Source organism: Falco rusticolus, chromosome 8 (genome assembly GCF_015220075.1).
Source record: "Falco rusticolus isolate bFalRus1 chromosome 8, bFalRus1.pri, whole genome shotgun sequence".
Classification (NCBI taxonomy): Eukaryota; Metazoa; Chordata; class Aves; order Falconiformes; family Falconidae; genus Falco; species Falco rusticolus.
Window position 1 is genome coordinate 19,531,796 of NC_051194.1, and position 23,552 is coordinate 19,555,347.

The 23,552-nt window shown below is 47.5% G+C and overlaps 1 protein-coding gene across 8 annotated transcripts in view; it reads right to left on the reverse strand.

Annotated features, from left to right (window-relative positions):
- The window catches only part of SIL1 (SIL1 nucleotide exchange factor), a 97,395-nt gene that overhangs the window by 53,570 nt on the left and 20,273 nt on the right, over positions 1–23,552 (reverse strand). For all 8 annotated transcript variants that reach the window (XM_037397601.1, XM_037397606.1, XM_037397599.1 and 5 more), the window contains 2 exons: positions 21,037–21,151; positions 17,877–18,012 (listed from right to left, as the gene is read on the reverse strand). In XM_037397601.1, coding sequence (XP_037253498.1) covers positions 17,877–18,012; positions 21,037–21,141 — 241 coding nt within the window. In that variant the 5' untranslated portion in view covers positions 21,142–21,151. The remainder of the gene's footprint in view (positions 1–17,876; positions 18,013–21,036; positions 21,152–23,552) is intronic.

Genomic DNA, 23,552 nt, shown 5'->3' on the forward strand with positions numbered 1-23,552 from the left:
CACGAAGGTCTGGACAGCAGCAGAAATGCAAAGATCAAAGGTGTCCAGCCACACTGATTATTTCAGCTACCAAATGGCGTGCCAGGCTGCAGGGACACTGCAGCGCCCTTTCTCTCACAATGCCACCAAGTCGACATCCAAGAGAAACGTTAATTACAAAAGCCAGTTTTAATCCTTCTCCAACTCACTAAATTATTTAACCCCAATCCTATGCTACCTCATAATGTCACTGCAACCTATTCAATAACTACCGTCCCAAAGGTGTATTTGTTATACTAGAAAGGCCATCTCGGAAGCTGAAAGCTTATCTACGTTCAGAGAAGACCAAAGCAGAACGCTGGCAGCAAAGGACAAGCTGGATGACCAGGAGAACTGAGAACCTGACAAAAGGAACTGAGGATGATATTTATCCTGCCAAATTTTAAGGCATCTGATACCTTTCTGAGACAGGTACCATTCACTTCTTTACTATGACAGAAATTAGCACCTCCAGAGCATCACCAAGCACAGCTGCCTTCCACATCTGTCGCTCTCAGAGAGCCTCTCCCTCTCTGCAGTGACTGTTGAGGTGGTCACGACAGATGAAAATCAGGGCAGAGAAAACCACCCCAAAAAACCCAGCAATGCAGAGGCATGGGAAGGACGCAACTGCTCTCTAGGGAGGGACAATCCACCAGGACCAGTGCCAGTGTGAGAACCAGGAGGTCTAAGCTGGCCATGCTTAATCCATGGTTGGAAACAAGAAGCTGATGACTAAGACTGTCCAACAGGAGTAAAAAGGGGCAAAAAAAGGACACAATTTTCAAGAGGAAGCCTGGGAAGCTCAGGAAAGGGTCTTCAGGACCAGGTCTCAGTTCCTGTCTTCAGATTCCGTGTTTATAACTCAATCAAGGCTGAAACTGAAAAGATAAGACACAACAGAGGAAAACCAAACTCCTTTCTCCCAGCTCCAGCTATCACCGGGAGTGTTTCAGGACACGCTGCGCTGCTGGCAAGGCGTGCAGCTTATTGACTCTGACTGCATCACTACTCGACGCGTGTCTGCTGGCTTATCTCTCACTTTCACACCAGCGGCCACAGTAACATCCTGGCACCACTGTTTCCCGAACCCACAGCATCCCCCAGAGCCAAGGGAGCCCAGGTCCACCGACGGTTGGACAACACTTTCCTGGTTCAGCGCTGGAAGGTGCCCGATCTGAACCGCCTGGCTGCGAGACCAGCAGAACGTATTGGAGAAACCCGTCTGCCAGCTACGCTGCCAAGCTATAGTGAGAACGAATTTGAATAATAAAAGCTGGAATAAGAAGATGCCTTGGAGAGAGCACTGGTATAGTGCTTTCCGAAGCTTCAATTTAAAGCCTTGTTTCTAAAGCTAATGCAGTCGTAAGGGACATTAGCCTCATTTTTGTCAAGAGAACTTGTCAACACAGCAGTATTTAAGATAAGACACTAAGGACTCGTTTCATTTCGCAGACAGATCACCAGGAAAGAAAGTAGTTGTGCCACACTTGCTTCACAGGAAAATAAATTTACATTCTCCCTGGGCCTAATCACGGGATGCTGTTTTATAACACCGCCCATGCGAGCAGCCTGATGTTTTATCAGCGTGCACACTGCAGCAGAGATGGGATCCAAATCCACCGTGGGGCTAGTGCGGGACCCCACAGGGAGGTGCCTGAGGCAGGCCACCGCTGGCGACAGGCACCCAGGGACACGGAGCCTGCCATCTCCCATCCACACACAACAGGCAAAACATCTGGCCCAGCTCCTGAAGGGTCAGGTCCTCCTACCGATAGTGCTCACCAGCTGAGCCACGACCAGTGGACTGTGATTTGAGGGCTAAGGGGAGAAAACCGGTGGTAGAAATAGAGAATTGGCTTTGCCTCCTCAGCAGTACGAGCAGGAGATTGAAATGGAACTGGGCTGGCCTGGGTGTTAGAGATGCGCCACGGGCGAGTCAGCGGAAAGGGAAGAAAAGAGGCTATACCCTGCATCATTAGAACGAAAAAAAACCAAACCCCAAATCAAACAAAACTACAAAAGCTATATTTGCATGATCCCCCTTCCATCACACCTTGCTTTAAGAAATCAAAACGTTCCCAGGAGCCCGGGTGCGTAACACTGGCACAGCTTCACACCTGCCCACGTGCCAGCCCCAGAGCTGTGTTTGCAACAAGTCCAACATAACAAGGCTGGTGCCCGGGCATAAAGGCTACTCCGAGACTTGCAGCTTCCTCAGCAAAAAGCTGAAAATGCCCTTTTATTTGCAGTTGTCACTCAGAAGTAACAGCAGTATAACCTTGTCCCCAGCTTTGGAACAGAACCAGCTTGCAGAGGAAGCACAACCCTGGGCTGCAGGCTCGAGGGCAGGAGGGTGGCTCAGCTCTGCTACGGATTCTGCACTTGCAGAAGAACTAAATCATTACAACGGCCAGAAACGTCCCTCGGGAAGGAAATCCTCTCAAAGATAAATCAATAACTCAGTGTAATTTTAGCATGCAGCCAGAAGAATTTACATTGCCAGGAAGGCTGAGAGCTCTGCCACAGAGACAGAGCCACAGCATCATCAAACGGCCCTGCAGCGGACCCCTACCCAAGACCTCAGGCTCTAGGTATTCACGGCAAAGGCAGGAGCCCAGGCTGTGCCATGCCGGGACCTCTACGGACCCAAAATGAAACGGCAGCAGCAGGAACATGGTAGGACAAAACTCCCTTGAGACAAACCTTCCTGTCCCCGGCTGTCCCAGCTGCCCTCCTCTGCAGCGGAGTGGCGGTTCTCCGCAGGCACGGCAGCACTGCAAACGCTCCCAGACCTTGCAGGGCAAGAGGTGTGTGAGTACAGAGCGCGAGCCAGAACGAGCACAGGAGTACGGGGGAGCGCCACAGCCTTCACCCCCTGCCCAGACTTACAGGGGTTCCACCAGCCAAACCACCCCCAAAAAAGGCAACACAGATATGCGGCAGCACTCAGTGATTAACGAGACTGCAATTTACGTAATTATATTAATGCATAGTACACTTGGACCGATAAGTTCAAGGAAACTAATGACACTTTACAGCACAGTTCAACACTGAGCAGTAACTCTAGCAAAAAGAAAAAAAAAGGCCCCTAATTATTCAGTAGTTGTTCTCCTCCCAGATTCTCAGGGTCAGCCTGGAGGAGAAGGTGGCCTGAATTATATTTTCGTTTCCAGAACATCAACAGAATTGCTAACTAAGTTCCAGCAGCAAGGTCGAAGCCTGCCCACAGTGATGCACGCCATCCCCCTCCTGGCTGCCGGCTCCAGCACACAGAGGCACCACTGCACCCCAGATCTCAGGCTGCCCGTGTCCTCTGCAAACGTGTTCAAAACACCCGCACTCTTGTGCTGCTCCTCCAGAGACACAGGACCAGTGCCTCTGCCATCTTTTTGCTTTGGTGCCCAGCATGGATGGATAAAGTACAACTAATTCTTTAGAAGCTAAAATTGGCCTTCACGAAGCACGGTGTGTTTTACGTGTCAAGGAGTTGACCCTCACTGAAGATAAACTTGACGAGCAAAGACCCCAACCCCCCTGCAGCAATTCACTGTACGCCCAGGCCACCTACACGGTGCATATTGTTGCAACCAAAGCACCCAGCAGACGTGGAGCAAAGGGCTTGGAAGGAGCCTGCCTGCAGGCGGGTGTTCAACAGCAATGCCCATACCTGCCTGGAGAGCTCTGCAGCGGGACTGCTCATCACCCCGCTTCACAGAGCTCGAGGCACATGCAAACCCTCCCTACGCAGGCGGCTGCTGTTGCCGCTCTTTCTCCTTTGTGCTTTTAGGACCTGCCACATGCACACAGACGTGCGGTCCCCTGTCCTCCCGCACGCGCCCTTCCCCTGCCGCAGCCCGCCTGCAGTAACTGATGCATTTTGGAGCCTCTGTGCTGGTCACAGCCATGTCACTCCTCACACCCTCCTCCGATCCCAACAAGCTCTCAAACAGATGTGCCCATGCTCCACCAACGCTGATGGGCTCCAAGAGCCTGTAGCTGCAAATCCAGCTTTACAGCAGCTACAGATGCGCTCTATGTTTCCATATTATTTCATCGAGACTTGGACTTTGTGCTTCTGAAATGCCAAGATCTGCTAGCAGAGCTGATCCAAGGGGTGAAGCCACAGCTCGTGCCAGTGCTGCTCCAAAGATGAAGATGCTTTATGACCACCCCAAACAAAACCAGGACAACCTGTTACGTTCCTACAATGCTGAACACAAAGATGCCCAAGAAGTCAGGGCAGAACAACTCTGCCACGACAACACAAAAGAGGAGACCCCACAAGCCCACCACCATGCCTGATACAAAACCAAAATTAAAACCAAAATCAGATGAATGGTCACAAGTTTAGTGTCTCAGGATCGCACCCATGGGCCACAAGCCAGCAAAGCTCTTCTGGTAGCTTCCACGCTCAGAAGCGGCATCCTTCAAGAGGGAACATGCAAAAAGCCAGCTCAGTGATGATGGGTAAGACACACACAAAGTAATCCGTCACATGCCTCTCTGTGTGCACCCAAATGTCCTGCAACACAATTAGAAATCAATAGCAAGACACAGAAACCCTCAACCACACAGCGAAATGTAAAGAACGCTTGTAATATTGATTTTAAAAGTGCTTCAGAGAAGACAGTTGTGAAGGAGTCTGAGAAAGCAAAGCAAAATGCCGGAATTAAAGCCTTTTTTCCTCAAAAAGACATTAATAATGGATTTTCAATGCAAGAAGAAAAACTGAAACCCACACCAGATTCTCCTGGTAATAACAGCTTTCTGCAAAGCCCAACTATTAATGTAGCAGGGACGTCCATCAATCAAGCACAGAGAAAGTACTTTGAGAGCTAAAAAAGGAGCAAGCAAACATCTGCTTTTGGCAACTTAAATTTTGCCCTTAAGCACAAGGAATGTAATAAATTATCAGAAGATTGGGCTTGAACTCATTTTCTTCCATCCTGGAGAGCTAAAGGCTGAGGACAGGGGTAAAGGTACACAAACACACCACCGCTGTGATTTATGCTTGACAAAAATGGAAGAAACAAGGACAGTTTCATTTGTAGACTGAGGAACTCTCGAAAAACACCAGTGTCATTCTCAACACCAACAAGGCAGTGAGCTCCCAACTGCGAATGCGTGGCAACACCTGCAGCGAGGTGACAAGTGAACCATCCTTGCAGCCTGCAGCTTTAGCAACCACCTTTCTGCCGTTACGGGAGTTCTTGTGAACCCTTCTGTACTTTCAGCCAGCCTTAGCCTGTCCAAGGGTGTTCACACACTGGAGCGGTGCCAGGGTGGGGGGACAAGATGTGCAAACTTGCTCCGAGAGTCGCATCCCTCCTCCCTACAGCTCTTTGCGTTGCCGCACGCTGCCCATGGGCGGCTGCGGTGCTTGAGGCAGGGCACCGGTGCCTGCATTTCGCAGTGCTCTCGGCAAGCAGCACTTCACATTTTGGGTCCGTCCATGCAGACGAGCACTGACATGGGTGTTAGCAGCAAACCTGAGAAAAGCTGGATTTACACCAAAAAACCCAGCTGCCAAAGAAAGTAATTGGGGTGTCTTTATGCCTCCAGTATTTCCTCTCTTTTAAAACACAGTAGGTCAAAACAAGTGCTGGAGATAATGAACAGAATTTACTGATTCAACCAGAAGAAGCTGCAGGCATCACTGCAACTAAGTCTTAATAAATTCTGAAGAGTGACACTATAAAATGACATTATGGTAGTCTGTATTTATTGCCTCCCCATGCTTTCTGTATCCAAGGTGCCACGTTACGCTTAATAACAGTTTTTCTCCCCAGCTGCCAGTGTTGCAAATCCTACCTGACGAGCTGCCGGTTGGGGTTAAGCCCCCCAAATACACACATCTTCACCGCTGCAGAGCTTTGCACGCACAAGGGTAAGCGATTAATTGATTAATTAATTGAACCAGCAGTGCCCAGGCGATGCATAGGGGGGTACAGGCTGCCTCCTCACCTCAGGGGTGCTGGCTCACAGGGCTCGCTGCTTTGTCCCAGCTCCACCAGCAGAAGTGATGCAGACAAGGAGCAGCCATTGGTGCAAGGCACCGTTGCGCACCGCCAGGTTTCCGAGCAGAAGCATGCTGAGGACGGGCAAACTTCGCTGCCGCGCCTGGAGCACTGCCAGGCGGCACGGTGGCCTGCGCTGGCTGGGCAGCCCCACCAGCAATGTCCTGCCCGGGCTCACAGCAAGCTCTGTGCAAGGCGTCAGGAGGTCCACACGTAAAACCATGGTGGACCAGAGCTCCTCTGCTTCCTCATGCCAGAACAGAAGGAAACCTCCCTGTTCAGGGTTCCCAGCTCCGCTACCACTGCAACATGTGCTTCGGTGACTCCATATCTGGCCTTTAGACCATGCATACAATCCTTCTCCAGTGTGGTCTTCATCAAGTGTCCTGGTTTACCTGTCTGTGCAGTATTCCTAAGCCTGCAAGAAAATCCCCTTTGCACTCAGGCTGCACACTTGGGCTGTGGATGGATACTTGACAAATATGAAGATGCTGTTGTCCCACTCCTACCTGCATTATCTACGCTACAAAGGACAAAAAAGAAATCATGTGAACCATCTCTCATTTTCAGGAGGAAAAAAAAAAAGTCAACAAAACTCACACATACACAAATCAGCTTATCAAGTATAAGAGAGAGCAAACAGTAAAAATTGCCAGTGTAGGCGGCCTGACCTAATGCGAGAACATTTGTTGGAGTGGATGAAGGAGAGCATATACACTTGCTCCTCATAAAGCAGTCACATTAACACCTCTGACCGACACAGACTGACTTGGAAGAGCTTCGTCTCTTCCTCCTCTCTTGCTTGCCAGCAAGAGCGGGCTCTCCCAACAGGCAGCCAGGTGAGGTACAAGCTCTCCTCTGTCTGCAGCCTCGCTCTGCTCCTCCTTCAGGACATGTCCTTCCCACTTCAGGATGTAATCCACAGGTTTCGAGAGCACCTGAAAAGATCAGTTGGTGGAAAGATGGTAAAATAGGGGTCACAGGAAAAGCCCCCTGGTTTATCTTCCAGCAAAGGCTCTGGTCCCACAGGGTGCCTTCACTCCAGCCTCTGGCTCCTGGTTCCAGTTCGGCTGGCCCCAGCAGCTGGTCTCAGATGTTACTTTCTGCTGCCTCCCTTCAGAGAAGTCTCCAACAACTCTTGCCATGTTTGCTCATTTCAGATTTCAGCTGGTGTTAGCAAGGGGCAACAGTCAGCATCACCGCCACCACGGTCTGCAGCTCTCTGTGAAGCCCACCGTCAGATCTTCCATTTTAAAAAAGGCACTGCCACACAGGTTGGCTGAGGTTGGAAGACACCTCTGGAGACCATCCTGTCCAAGCCCTGCTCAAGCAGGGTCATCTCCAGCAGGTTGCCCAGGACTGTGTCCAGCTGGGTTTTGAGCATCTCCTAGGATGGAGACTGCACAACCTCTCTGGTGGAGCTGACCTGCTCCACCGTTCAATCACTCAACGGTAAACCGAATTTTTCTGTGTTTGAACAGTCTCTTCCATTTCAATTTTCCCTGTCAAGACCCCTCTGCAGGGCAGCAGACGCCACAGGCGCAGCACCCACTCCTCCCAGCTTTACATCATATAGTCTGTAAATACCTTCCCAGTACCTGTACAAGCCTTCACAACTTGCCACCTCCTTCCAGCTGTAGCTAATTGTGATACAGACAGGTCTAATCATTTTTGCATATTATATCAGCTGCAGAACAGAGAGATAACTGTAATTTGCAGCAACCTGGTTAACAGGTTATATGATAGTATAATTAATAGAACAGGTGGGTTTTGTTTCAAATAAGAAAAGCAGCAGATTACATCAAAATGTAAATGCATCTTAAAATACAGTCTCAGTGATAAATTCAAGGTGTTTTCTAAAAACACCACCAGACAGAAACAGAAACGTTTCACTTGGGCTGAGCGACAAATCCTAAAAATAAGACCTGGTCTAGGGTTAAAATGTAAATTGTTGATTTGATCTATTTATTCACACCCTGCAGTGATGGGAGAGACATGCAGCTTAGTGTTTCTCCTTTCACTTTGCAGGATCATAGGCACATTCCTGTTCTCGCCATTGCCACTTGCAAGGTCTTTGCAACCCTGGGAGATCTCCAGCAGAAGAACAGAAGAAATACCAAGTGACAGACTGCATACATTAATTTAGTATTCAGATAACATCCTGTTGCAAGTGAATGACCCAAGCAGAACTTCCTGCAGTCTTAAGGAGCAGGCAGAAAATCAGGAGAGAGGAAAAAGAATCTCTGAAGAAAGGTCTTTTGAATCAGAAATGTTATCCTTAATTAGAATTTCCAACACCACCACACTTACTCCTTCCAAAATGTAAACACATAATAAAAAATTAAACTTGAATATAGTGTTGAGCTCTTGCAATAAATGGGAATTAGTTCTACAAAACATAAAGACAGACCCAAGGAGATTACGTTTCTTTCTCAAGCTTATCCTGGTAAAGCAGAGCTGGAAAAAAAACAACATACATGTATCTCTGTTCAACTCAGAAAGTTCCTGGAGATGCTAAAGGAAGTTGTTTCAATAAAGTGGAGACATTTGTTTCAGTGTGCATTCAAGAACAAATCCAAAACAAGCTTCTAGACCTCAAGAAACATCAAACAGCTTTTTAAAGTCCCAAATTCATTGCAGATTCAAGAATGAACAGAGGGCAGAGGGCAGAGAAAACACGTCACTAAATCAGGATAGCATGATGGATATTCAGAGGTTTCCTCCAGAGAGCAAGGTGCTTTTAAGCCAGAATGGGGGAGGCACAGCACAAGGCTCTGAAAAGGGTTTGTGGAAAAAGATCTGTTGCTAGTGTGAGCCTACAAATAAATATATGGAAAAATTAAAATAAATAAGCAAGCAGCAGCCCCACCTGAGTAAGAACACTAATTTGCAGGCATGGACTGTGAAGGACCAGGATGAAATATTCCTCGCAGGAGCCATTTGACTGTGTGCTGACTGCCTGGAAAAAAAATAAATCTGGCTTTGTGCTCACCCACCTGAAATCAATTTTGTAGAAATTTTAGTAAGCGGGGTCTCAGCCCACAGGGGAGACTGCAGGAAGGAATGGCCAGAGCAAGACCATGGGGAAAAAATACTTTCTTCCTAATTATGAAAAAGGTAACGCTGTGAAACTGTGTTCTAGTGATGTACGTGATCTAGACTGAACACCAATGAATCCTTTCCTAGGTTTAGCTCCTAGAGCCAGGTGTTTTTGTAAAAACTGTCAAACACACCCCAGGGACCAAACCCCAAGGTGCCGGAGCACATGGCCTTAGGTGTGTCGGGGAAAAGGGTTCAGAAATGCTCATTCTGCCCACAGGCTGTACGCACTGGCGTTGTGCAGTTCTGCGTGGGCTCAGCGGCACTTCTACTCTGAGACACGCTCGGTCCAGGCAGGCAGGCTGGATGCAGAGCCAGTGATGCTGAAGGGATGGACATGGAAGGAACTGGAAAGACAGTGCATCCCCTCGGGGATGGGGCGGACCACCTGCCTCCACCATGGCCAACCTCGACCAGCAAACAAGACAAAACACAGGAGAGCCATCTGAATACACATCTGCCTTATATCAGTAGGTCAGCAATTAATTTATGAAATTATGTAGTAAAATTACAAATTTGGGGGGGGGAATACTCAGCTCTGCAGGAAGGCCTGATCTCCAGAGCTACCAGCCTCTCCAAGAGCGTGTGGTCAAACACGTCCCACAGCAAACCCAGCCCTGTGCTCCGGGAGCAGCGCTGCTCTGCTGTCATGCCCAGGAAAGAGTTTCCAAACCAGGAAAATAATTGCTCTTGGAGCCCTCTGTCACCAGGAAGGAGCAGGCCAGCTCCAGAAGGTGACAGGGAGGTGCTGAGCCCTGCTGGCACAAGGAGGCTGACCCTGCAGCTCAGGGGCCATAGCGTGCAGCAGCAGCTGGAGGACTCGCCTCATCTCCAGCATCTGTGATGGTGCTTTGGTGGGAATTCAATGCTTTCCTGGCCGCAGGAGCAACCTCCAGGGTTTCCCAGGGTTGGAGGTCTGACCTGTGGCTAAGCCAGCACACGTTACAATGCCTGGAATGCTTGTCCCACAAAACAAGATCATGCATTTGAGGTGTGAGAGAATTGCTCTGATTATATTAGGTCAAACCTTCAGAACCATTTCAGTGACTCTGGAACCCAAGTCACACTTCTTGAAAAACATTTTCCCATAATATGCAATGCAAATGTTAGAGCCAAGGTCCTGGTATGGCTTGCTTGCTCTGGAAGGAGGAGGAAAGATACTCAGACTGGAAATTCCAGATAACCAAGCCGGATGCACTCCCAAAACGTTTTCCAGGAGGGAAAACATCTTTCTTCCAAAGCAGTGCTACAAGCTTGAAATAAATGCACAGAACATTAGATAAAGACAGAGATAAAAATAGGCCCGTTATTAAATACCTCTTTAATGAGGTTCATCCTTCTAAACAGTCACAGGAAGGTTATTAACATTATAGCAGAAAATATAGCATGCTTACACGTAAAAACCATAGCAAGATATTCCTCATCACCCAGCACACGTTTCAGCATCTCTCAGCAGCTTGCATGCTCACAGCATCCCTGGCTTAGCAGAAAGAAGATAAGAGAAAGGAATGAGAGATATCTTCTCTGGGAAACAGTCTCTCTTCTTTCAAAGCATTTTTCCCCTCCAAACAATGTAAATTTAACCATGTGAATGATTCCCACTACTTATGTCTACTACTACACAGCTGATACACTTATTCCCTTTGCTAATGCTACACCTACATTACAATAACACCAATCAGAGAACCATTAAAGCTAAGTTTGAAAATATTTTGAAAAATGGAGCCTAACTTCCTCCTGCTGCACAAAAAAAAGCCACCCGACTCTTAAAACACCTCCATCCCCTGGTTTATAACTGCTCCAAATTAACCCATAAGACACTGCGGAGCATGGAGTCATAAACGCAGTGAGCAGGAGGCACGGTTTGTCTCATGTGAAAATGCATCATTACACCCCTGTTTCAGTTATGCCCAACATCCAAGCCCACGGCTATGTGTTAGAGGAGCTGCAAACTTTTACCTCTGCTCCTCAGAAGCGTAATTAGTTTTTGGCAGTATATGCATCACTGCAGAAGACTTTTATAACCACCTTGTTTAATGAAACCAGTAACACCACAGCCAGTAAGGGACAGCATTCATGCCAGCACACTGAAAACCCACCTCAGCCCCACTCTGCTCCTAAACCTGAGCAAGCTGAGTGATAGATTTAAAGATTTTTCTCACCAACACCAGTGATGCCAGGATACTGGCAGCTCTTGAAATGACAGAAAAAAAGAGAAATTTTATCTGGATTGGGGCAGGGGCAGTGGAACTGCCTCCCAGTTCATTTCACAAATGCTGAACCTGATACCCTCATGGACATGCTGAGAAAACAACGGCTGCAAAACCTCCCAGGTCACAGAGAAGCAGATAGAAAACACAGGGGATAACCCTATGAGCTGGACCGGTACCTGGCCATGCTGAACGTGCCCCACCGAGCAGCACCTTGCCACCCATCCTGCCACCCTGAGCTGTGCTGTGCTGGGGCTGGGCACAGCCACCAACCCCTGCCATTTTGCTTAATTAAAACCTGCAAGTTAAGTGTACTGACACACAGCAGTCTATCTCTGCCCAGTTCCCAGACACGGTTTAGTACCAGGAGCTACATAGTTCTGAGGTCTCATGTTATTAAAATTAAAATATATAGTTACAGATACACACTGCATTTACAACACGCTACAAAACAGATAATCAAAACTGCATTACTACACTTGTCATATTAGAGAAGCAAAGTGTTATTTATAAAGTGGGAGTCTTTTTTTTATTATTATTATTATTTTAACGTGCATGCTCAGTTACTGGCCTATAAGTTTCTGTTATTTGCTACGGGTTTGCATTCCTTAGCGTGAATGACAATGGCTCCGCAGCTCTGTCCTCTCCTGGAAAAGGTCAGCTTTGTGCCTAAGGACCCAGTTCATGATGTTTCACGAGTGTTTCAACTACGCAGGTCCGAGGCTACAACGCTCCCAGCATCACCTACACTGGCATCCCGTCGGGGTGCTGGCGGCAGCTCCCGGCAGCTCCAGCGCTGGGAACGGGCAGCCCACAGCAGCAGCTGGGACGCCAGCCTGCTCCCACGCAGCGCTGCCTTGCCCTTGTCGGCACACTGAAGAGATGGCTTGACAAGGACCAGGTGTGCATCCCCGGCGGGTGCCCTCTGACTCCCCAGCTCAGGGAACCTGTCGGTAAAGAAAATCCAAGCAGATAATGCAGAGCACGGCTGGAGATAGGTAACAGCGCTGCCCTCATCTGCGCAGCTGAGCCGGAGGGAAAGACACTCGTACAGACAGTATCTCCACATCCAAAAGCTGGCATCCTTCAAACACTCCCTACTCCAACAGGGCTTTGAGATCCCTCCTGTTGGCACGATGTCCAAGTGTCTCTCGAGCAGTCCCAGTCCTGCCCTCTTACCAACAGGCAGAGAAACACTGTTATCCCTCTTACATGGATCAGGATTAAGGCACAGAAAACGGACACGTCTGCCCTCCAGTGCCCCACACCAGAGCCAGAAGTGGCACTGGGAGCTTCAGCCCTGCCACTTTTGCCAGAGAAGACTTCCAGTGTAAGGACGAATTAGATTCCAGCCAGTGTTAGGGAGACCACACACCCTGTGATACGAAGGTGAGAAGTCGAGGAAAGCCCACGAGGACGGCAAAGCTGAGAGAGCATGAAAGTGCGTGGTAATAAAAAGGAGGACAAGCATGAGATACATTTAAGCTATTAAAAGCCTTGTATGCAAGAGGTCAGATGGGTAACAAGCAGAGCGAGAGCTACTAGCGGCCATAACTCTACCTCCAAGCAGTGAATATTTGCAATTGCTCTCAAGACTGCCTGGGCTCTCCTACCTGCTGTAACCACCCTGCACCTCTCTCTGTTGCTAGCCAGAGAAGATTGTAACAACTACACATTTGAGATTTTTCCCCTCTGCACATCAGTAACAAGTTATTTTATCAAAAAAACTGGAAAAGAAGCATTTCATGCGGCATAAATGAGGTTTTTAAAATCCCATTTGCCTTTCCTCTTCATGCAAATCTGTGCTAATCTGATGAGGCTTCTATTTCCAGGATTACACACGTCAAGTTTTGCAAAAATGAGCATACCCTGGTGGTTTAATGCCGTATTTCACAGCCCTCTCTTGACCGTGCTGACATAAATATTTCAGAAACCTGCACACAGCTGTATGAGTTAGGTCTAGGTCACTGAGAAGCCAATGGTTTGGACAGATTCATTAATTCAGCAAAGCAATTAGCAGGAGCCAGTGCAGCTCAGGACATCCCAGCAAACAGCAGGCAAGACGCGCACTGACAAGGTGTAAGGAAATCCTCGCCAGCCCATCCCCCACATGGGCTGCGGGACAGGCTGGCACAGGACTGTGGAGCCAAAGGGATCCCTCCTGCCATTACCTCCTCCTCCCAGCTTTATAAACCACTTCTTGGCTTACAGCAGTGCTGGCTCATCCACCCACCGAAACCTCGCGGAAAACAAAGACTGGCAATGAAACCGCACCAAGTTATTCCTCATCCTCAGTCCCGCTCTTTCCAAAACCACGGCAAGTCCTTCAAAGCAGCTTCCGAAACAGTCTCCCCAACGTGAACACTTTCTTTGAGGGCTATGCTTCCATACATGTAAAACCTCGTTTGTGCAGCAAATGAGACCTAAAACAAGGATGAACAGCAAAGATAGCTACTGATGGAGAAAGCTGCCTGAGGATCCTTGGAAGCTGCAGCCATGGATATTTAAATGCTAAGTAATGTATCATCAGCTCCCCGCTGAACCTAAGATGGTTTCATCTTCGCAGAAGCAGCAACAACAGCATGCTCACATCAACTTCGCTCTGGCAGTTTGATCAACAGCAGCAGTTCATGGCTTCTTATTCTTTAACTGCAATATAATTAGGCACTTAGGAAAATGACTCTGAACAGTACAAACACTATAGAGTAACTGCAGGTATCAGCACTGAGCTCTGCAAGCCCCAAGTTTAACCACAGATGAAGGTACAGGCCAGCCAAGCTCCTGTAACGCATGCTCTGCCTGGCAGAGCGCTGAGACGTGCTCCCTGAACCTGAGAGAGATCCAATGCTGCAACACTTCCATCACCAGTGCCAGATTCTGCTCTGTTTCTCTGGTCTGCAGGGAGCTGCCCTGGACCAAAGGAAGCCTTTCTGTGCCCCACCGTTGGCTCCTCTCACACGGAAAGCGTGCAGAGTAGACTGTAAATATTTTGATGTTTCAGGCAGATGAGGTTCTCGCTTGGTCCATCTGGATTTGGAAACTGGACACATTACTTCCCAACGTCAAACTGCCAGCTGAGAAACCTGCCAGCGAGTTTCTGCAGGAAAGTGCTGCTGCCCCAGAGGTGGACAGAACCTCTCTGCAGAGGCACTGCACAGCCCAGGCTCCCCACTGTGCTGGTTGCAGCTGAGGAGAGGATTAACTCCCTCTTCCTTTCCCAGCTAAACCCTTGCCCATCACATCCTTTTTCTTAATCCTCACAGCAATAACTTCCCAGAGGAGCCACTTCTGACCATAATGTCAGGTGGAAAATCTGTTGGTCAGTGTTATGACTAGATGGTCAATGCAATCCAACTTTCAATCATCATCAGGAATGCTAAACAAAACAGAAGAAAACAAGGTGCCCCAGATAACAAAAGTAGGTAATTCCCAAGAAATTAAGTATTCATGTGCTTTAGGATGTTGAGTGGTCATTTGGTGATTTGAAGTCACCTGGAAATGTGGAAGAAGTGGTTTTATATACAGAATCCCCAAGAAAACTGCGAATCATCAACACTATCCAATCCTTCCATTCATCTCTGTCATCCCAAAGACTAAGGATCAGCCTTCAGTTGCTGTAACTATCAGGCAAGATCACCTTGAAAAGTGGTAGGGTGTTTCTGTGTGCTGACAGACTCACCTCCACGCACTTGGCAGAGCTTAATGTAAGCAGCAACAAAAGCAAATCACTTCTGCTATGTTTCTCCAGAGAGCTTCCAACTCACAGGGGTACTATCACCTGGTAAAAGGGCATTCAGAAAGGAGAAAGACATCGGAGGAAGCATAACTTCAAAAAATTCCGTGTCTGTGGTGGAACAGTGACCTGACCATGAAAAGTGATCCGACCACGGCTGTGAACATTCAGAGGACACTGCAGTCCCAGTCATTAAAACCCAAGTTTCTACGGATGCCAACCAAGAACAGAATAAGAATCCCTGAAGATGCCTTCATTGTTTCTGCAGATGATACCAAAAAAAAGTAAAATAATAGAGGTGTTAGAAGACCTTCCAAGGCGTGTGCATCCTTTCTGTCCAAACCAGCAATGCCTAACAAAGTGTTAAAGGACTTTGTGAAGTTTCACCAACCTTTCCACGGCCTGTCAGCTTCCCAGCTGGCTGGCAGAAAAGACAACTGATCTCCTTGCTTCCAGATTACAGGTGGCAGAGCTCTTAAGGTAACTGCCTCTCTGTGTTTGCATCCAGCTACCTCCAGCAGCTTGAAGCGTGCTCAAAGTGCAAGAAAGCACTTGATCAAAATCCAGCTCACATTGTAGGCAGCGAGGGAACAACCACACAAAGCAGCATTACATACACAATAACAATTGAATTTGGTGGAGGGATTTGACAGGTTACAGGTTGATGACACTGCTGCAGTCTCAGTGGAAACACAGTTTGATGCAATTAGCAACAGGGAACTATGAAAACAGCAGAGCAAAACTGGAAATACATGTATAAAAGATGAGCAACTGCAGGACTGGACAGAAGCATAGAAATCCTGTGTTGAGCTCAGAGCAGGATCAAGATGAGACAGGAATGCAAAGGGGGGGGAAACACTGAGCTCCCTTCCACTATTCAAAACTGAAGATCCAGATTTTAAAACATTTCCTTCCCCAGGAGAGACCATCCCTGGAAGGTGGCGTGCAGGCATCCTGGAGAGGCAGCCAGCAGGAAGCGAACGACCGCGCGCTGCGCTGCGCTTCTCACTGGCCTGCGCTGAGACACGCCAGCCAGGCAAGTTGGGACCCTGCTCGGCTACGAGCGAGCAAAATCACACCAGAAAACATCGGAAGATGCAGAACCACCAGACCAGACACACTGCCAATGCACACACCTCTGCTAAAGGACCAAAAGGCATATCCTTCGTGCAGCCACTTCCCTCGTCCCTCCCCTGCAGGGCCCTGTCAAACCCTCCGGGTCAGAGGCTGCAGGGATGGGCTCAGGGTGGCAGCAAGTGGCCCAGCCTTGCTTTGGGTAATACACATGCTAGAAGTGCGAGTCACAGTCCATGCACGAGATTTTGCTTCAGAGAAATGCACAGGAGACAAAAAGCCAGGCTGGCAGGGGGAGGCCAAGGAAGACTCCTCTTTCTGACATGTCTCTGCTCAAATCGGCACGCACACCTGAAACAAGGATGCGCAGCGGCTAGGCAATGAGGCAGGCCACCATTTAAGCCTTTTTCCAGAGCACCTGAAATTCTTCTCCTCTATGAATGCTGACAAGCTCCCCACTTCCACAGACCCTTTGCTGCACATGCCCATGGTGCAATTGCTACAAAAATAAAGCGGAACAAGACACTTAAGTGATGCAGAAGGTGCTACTGAACAAAACCGGCAACGATGTTTATAATGACTGCAAGTATATACACATTCTGCTTCAGCAAGGGTGGTGGGGATCTGCCAGTCTGAATACTGAGCAGGGACACTACACGCCTTCCATACATAATGGTACAAAAATGGAATACAAGTATATACTGCAGCTTTGTGAAATTTAGGGGCTTTTGCTAGACATTTACGTTATACGAAGATTTACATTTGGAAAAGTTGTTCTGCTATATCTCACAGAAATTCCAAGACAAATGGATCCCATATTTATTCATTCAATGATAATACTGCACACAGGATAAAGCTCTTAAATTCAGGGCTCTTTATAAAAAGTAATTACTACTTAGTTCACCTTTCTTAGGTGGGAAGGTATTACGCCTGCATATACAGGAGGACACCAAAGTACAAATGGATCAAATACCTTGTTCAAGACCCCAGAGGGCAAGCTTACTGATCAACCTAATTGCTGAAATATGTATGCGTACGTGCATCTGCACATGTGTGTTTAAATGGGCTTATCCTCCCCAGAGCCCTTCCCAGTGCACAGGTTTTTTGCAGTGAAGTCAGCCTGCTCAGTTGGTGTTTTCTCACCATACGTGTCCCACAGACGTCTAACAAAAGATACCAACCCAAAAAAAGGGAAGAGATTATTTTTTTTGTGGGATGTATGGATAGGGATAAAAGCTGGATTTCAAACAGCCAAGGAACAGAAAACCCATTGTGAGAGAGCTGCATAGTGTTACATTGATGGTTCTTAATCAGATTGCCACTGTGCAGCATTTCACCAGCCCACAGCGGAGCACAGCAGACCTGGGATACTGCATGCCAACAAACGTTATAAAATCTGTCCCTTGACAAGTGCACAAAGAGAAAAAAGGCTTCTGAGCTAGTGACAGAGACACATCACCACCTGCAATGTGACTGGCAGCCCACTCGGACCTGCTCCAGTGAACTGCAAGCACTTCAGCAACCGCTCCTGTTGCTGGCCGGTTTGGTGATGGTGTCCTGTCCCTGTACTGGGTCACTGAGTCCGTACCTCTTTGTCTGAACACCAGCAAAAGAATACATTGTCATGGGAACAAACAGGTATTTTGAGTTTCTGCCAGGCTGCTATCAGTGCTGTCAGGTGGGGTTTCAGAGGGATGCTATAATTAGTCATCAGCATGTTACCTGGACGGATGGTTTGCCACTGATGTGTGGGGTAAAACACTTCCAGGTCTTCAGGATCAGCATCGTCTTCTGTTATCGGCTCTTTCCCACTGTCATCTTTTATGTCGCTCTCTTCTATTTTTGTAAGGGCAAACTCCTTTTGGATAGAAGAGATTCAGCTCATTAGCAATTGCATCTGGGTAATTTAGTGTCAGCTGAGAATACAAAATTTTTTCCCTCACCAGCAGATTTTTTTTTTGACATCCGAGATTCTTTCCACATGGTTAAATTTAGATTTAAAGTATATTAAAGGTTAAACATGCATAACTAGCATGACATTTGTGCTGAACAAAGCAACGCAGCTTATTTCCTATTCCAGTGCAGGCTGCAGGTTTTAAACAAGCTTTCGCAGAGCCTCACCTATATTACAGCCAGAACCAGGAGCCCTGACTATTACTAGGGTTGTGTAACGTTCTAAGACCCTGTTTTCCCTTGTTTAAAAATATGTCAAAGTTTTAACTTGTTCAGCTGAAGTCTTCCACACGAGTGGAACGCCTCAAGCGTTGTTGTGGTTTGTTTGTTTGTTTGTTTGTTTTTTTCTCTTAAATGCATTTATTTCAGGCTTGGAGAAGATTTCAGCTAAAATAGTTCAGCTATTTCCAAAATAGGACACAGGGAAAACACACCGAATTGCCCACACAATAAAAACGCAAGCATCCTTTTCTCCACCCATTCCCAGTGTCCTCCAAGTCTTTTAAAACAATGAGGCAGCAATTTAATCACCACCTACTCTGCAAGTGCAGCACACGAATGGCAGAGGTGTGGTAGATCAGCTAGCACGAGTGGTATGACATTATGCAAAGGAAAAAATGAGGATTAAAAGCAGGAAAAAAAAATCCTTGCTGCAAGGGAAACCTCGCTGTTCACTGGAAAGTCTCCCTAAGGAGCTGGTGGGAGTCATGTAAAACTGCAACAGATAAAATTATTGGGAGTGCATAGTAAGTAACGACCTCGTACTATCACACACCAAGCTATTAATGGCTCAGGAAGAAGGTCTTTGCTATTCTGGTTTTCGCAGGAGCAGATAAGCTGGTCTAGGCTAATCATCCAGACAGCTCAGTTTCTGTTGCAGGGAATATTATCAGCTTCTAACATCGCCCAGAACACCACCAGTGAACAATTTCAAATAACCAGCCTATAGGGAAAGATTACTCCTAATTGTTGGCAATTAGAATAAGAGTTACAGCTCACTTCATGAAGCGTTTTGATATTAACCCTTACCACACTTTCACAAGGAAAAAAAAAGTCAGTGAAGAGGTTAACTGGAAATTTTAGGCCATGTTCTGCCTTCACTTCTTCCACTTCTTGGAAAAAATGCATGCATATTTTCTGGAAGAATCTGGGTGCTTTGCATATAAATATCCATTATTCAGGCTAGGAGAGCATTTCTGAGCAAAAGAAATGTCAGCCTGAGCAAAACATGTACAAGTAGCAACAACAGTGGTAACATATGAAGATATTTGATAAACCTATAAAATGTTTTTATTTTATCTGTCAAAAGGGATTGACATTTCGGAAATGCATGGGAAAACAGAGCTTAGCTCCTCCTTTCGCTTAGTGCATCAGAGACTTGAAATTGTTAAAATTATGACAAATGGTTAAAGCTCAGTAATGATCATAAACATAAAAAGCCAAGTTCTGCAGACGAAAATCAATGTTAACATTTTCTGAGCCAGAACTCAACAGGACTAAAAATAAATGAGTCCGAGCAGTTATTACTTAGCTTATTTACACTGCTATATTATTATCCAAGAGGGACTTAACGATACAGGCTATTGTAAATTTACCAACAGGCCTCAGAATGTCGTATCTGTTGAAACATGTAATGGAGATATCTGATGTTTACCGGCTCTGCTTAAGAGAAGTGCCGTGGTCTAAACATTTGGTAAGAATAAAAAGATGTGACTTGGTTCGTTTAAACGTCACTGCCCCTGCTCGGCCCACGGCTGCTTTGCAATACTCCATTAGTATCTCTGACAAAAATGGGCAACAACACACAAACAATTCTTCATTTACGCAGAAATTAGGTAAAATCCTTTTCAGTTTGATTTCATAATTAAAATAGTAGAAAGAAACATGTTTTCTGAAGACCAACGGACATTTCCTTAAAGACAAAAAGCCTCCTCGCTTTATCAGTCTGAAATCAACTGCAATAAGCTGAAAAGCCTCAGCAAGGAAGGGGCGGTCTGTTTGCAATAAAGGAGGGATGTGACCACCGTGGAGCCACCGTAGGGGGAGTGCAGGAGAAGGTGACGGGACAGTTAACCACCCATCGCATTAATCCTGTCTGAAGCTCAGTGTCAGGCTGCCTGCCAGCTCCAGCACGTATCACTGAGTGGCTGTCCCAGTGCTTGTGCTCTTTCTCCAGTCTCCCTCCCTAAAATAAAGACAAATTACTTGATCATTAAATGATTCCAGGTGGGCCCAAGGCACTGGCCTACAGTGCTTACACTGTAACCTGTCCCTTGTATTCGCTCTGGCTAACAGCACAGCTCCCAGACAGCGGCGTCACAGCCAACAGGCCAAGCTGCAATGCAAAGGCAGGAGCTGGTGTCCAGCGATCCTCTATCGTCCCAGTATCGATGGGGGACCCCCTGTTTTAAGCCACAGCATGAATTAAACTAAAAAAACACCACTCTCTACTGCTTGAGCTTCCTCAAGGAAGCTTTCCAGGTCTACTAATCTAGCAGGACCTGGCACCTGGGGCTCAGCAGCCACATCCAAACCAGGGAAGCTCCGCACACTCGGCAAGCCCAGAGGGGCAGACAGCATCCACAGAATTCCTTCTGCCTCCTGCCACAGGGCCAGCGTGCAGCCACTTTGAATACAAAAAGTGGCACCCAGCAAACGAGAGCTGCCTGAGTTGCACTGTTGCACACCCTCTGGACTGAGCATATTCTGGATTTCCTGGGGTGAGGCAAGCCATGTGAAGGAAGAAGCCCTCTGAAACATCGTTATTGAAGACCCACTGTTGAGGAGAGGCATTTCACCAACCGCTCCACACCCTGCTTAATTGATCCCTCCCACAGAGGGACCAGGTAAGGCTGTCACCCCAGGAGAGACACAGGTGGCTGGACAGCCCTTTGTTACCATGGCTGCTCTGGCTGAGAGGAACACTTACAGGAACTCTGTCGCTTAGGCTTGACCAGGAAAACACCGCAGAAACCACCAAGACCAGCAGGTTGACTTTAGCAGCAGCAGAGAGGAGATGAGCCCAGTGAGACATTGCCACCAGCCTGAAATGCAAAGGAAAACAAAACCAGCAATATTTTAGTCCACGTTTTCACAGGTTTCAGCACCCTTTACACGACATTTTGCAACGCAGCATGGGTTCAGGGGTGTGACACCGCAGGAAACTGAACACCTTGAGGTGTTAGTGCATGGGTCTAATTGGGGGCAGCCAACAGCAAGGGGCCAATTTTACTGCTAATGGAGTTTATGACAAGTAACATAGCTTATATTGACCTCACGCAGGCTTACATGTCTCCTGGAAAATAAGAAGAGACCTGCAAGTCTTGTTTAAAATCACTGCGTTACTGCCATGGACAGGAAAAATAAAAATCAGTGCAATCCTGGGAAGGCTTTTTATGCCTGTGCCTCATTTTAAGTACAGAAGTAGCTGCGTTAGTTCAAATTAAACAAAACTACCATCCGCCAAAGGATCAGGGGTTTATCTAAATCCATATGTAGGTTTTTCTTGAGGAAAACAACATTTTGCAGAGGTCAACAAGGTTTGCTTCGTGGTTTCTACAGCACAAGGCTCTCCCCGCTGCTCAGAACGCCAGCTCACCCAAACTGCGAGCCCAGGAATGGGCTCTGCCCGTGCCTGCAGCGGACCACGAAGCAGCCCCGTGGCACACAGCCCCCCCGACCGACCAGAGACCGCCGACTGAACAAGAGAGGGGGTAAAAGAAGGGTCCTGCTCTTGTGGCTGCCAGTCACCCTGAAACAGAGCTTGTAGCCCCACTGCTACATGTGTAACCACGCTCACACATATGAGCGTCCCCACCGCCTCGCCACACAAGGCTTTAAATCCACCCACAGCGCTCAGCGCGCTGCTTCTCACGCTGGGGTAGGGAACAGAGCAGCCTGCCAGCACACAGGCTGAAGAAGTATTTCCTTTGATTGGCTCTAAATTTACACGCTGCTAAATTAAACTAAATGAGGTCTTTTGGAAGAAGATGGGGCTGATTAGTTCCGTTCAAACACTCCTTCATTACTCATCCCTCCATCAAGTCTGCTCCTACTCCTATCCAGGTTTAAAAGAATTTCCTCCCATACGTGCAGTCCTAAATATCTTCCTTTCTGTCTTTGTTGTCCATCAGGATGGCCCATCACATCACAGATTTTTTCCTTCCTTGAAGCAACCATCTTCCATTCCACAAAGCAGAAAATGCTCACAGGCACACCCAGTACCAAGTCCTCCCACCGAAGGACCTCTGCCCGCAAAAGACTTCAGGAACACGGAGGGAGTGGAGTTCTCCCCTTCCACCCCTTTACTGCTATCTTGTCTCCCCACTCTGTTACGTTACTTCTTCCTCTTCCTGCTTGGTTTTTGCTTTAGCCAAGAAAAGAAAATAAAAGGCAAAACACCACATCATGCTGGTCAGTGGCCGACATCTAGGAAAAGGCGGCAGAGCAGGGAGCACAAAGAGAATACACCTAACGCACTTCTGCATCTTCCAAAAACTCCTGACCCAGGCTCTCCCTGAACAGCAGCCTCTGCCTTAGAGCTCAAATCCAGATCAGCTGGATTTCTGTTCTTCCTGTTAATTGCTTTTGGAGCAGATCTGGACTTCTGACACCCACAGCACCCCTCAGCAATGAGTCCTCCTGCTCAAGTCCCACCACGCATGGAAATTTCACCTTGCATTTCTGGCCTGGTACTTGATATGCTCCTTCAATGTCTCTTCTTTTCTAAAGGGTCAAAGAACCACCTCAAGGACCCACAAGCCCTTCTTAAACTACAACTGGCGTAGCAAAGGTCTCCATTTTCAGAAGACAGGCAAAGACAACCTGTGGCCAAAGCCTCCATCTCTCTTGGGACACCACCAAGCACAACCAGGCTACAACCAACACCCAGGTTCCTGAGCTGGAAAGCCCAGAGCAGAATTCACAGGCTCAAACTCCATCTGCTCCCTGACTACCTACATGCCCTTCTGCCTGATGCCACAGTCAGGACTTCAGTCTCAGACTGACCATGACACACAGTTCCCCTCAGCTCAAGTCAGAACAAACTGCTGCTTTTTACACAGGATACAGGGTTTTGGTTCTTTATTTTAGTTATAAAACAAGCAGCAGCACTGGGATAATGAAAAATAGATGTATCCCTAAAACTTTACCTGCAAGCCTGGAAATAAAAAGAAAAGAAGAAGAAAAAGAAATTCAACAAAGCAGTGGCTGAAAGAAAACGCGCACTCCCATAAAAATAGAGCTCACGTGTACTGAGAAGGCTGGTAGCAAATGACAGTACAGCCTCTTCAAAGCCTACAACCTCATGCCTGCCTGGAAGATGACATCTGCACAACAATTAGCAGTTTGCTTAGGTCCCAGGTAGGCAGGAGGAGCTAACATGTGAAACACGGGGGTTTGAAGCTCCTGGAGAGAAGCCTGCACAGGCTGACATCTCGTTACAAG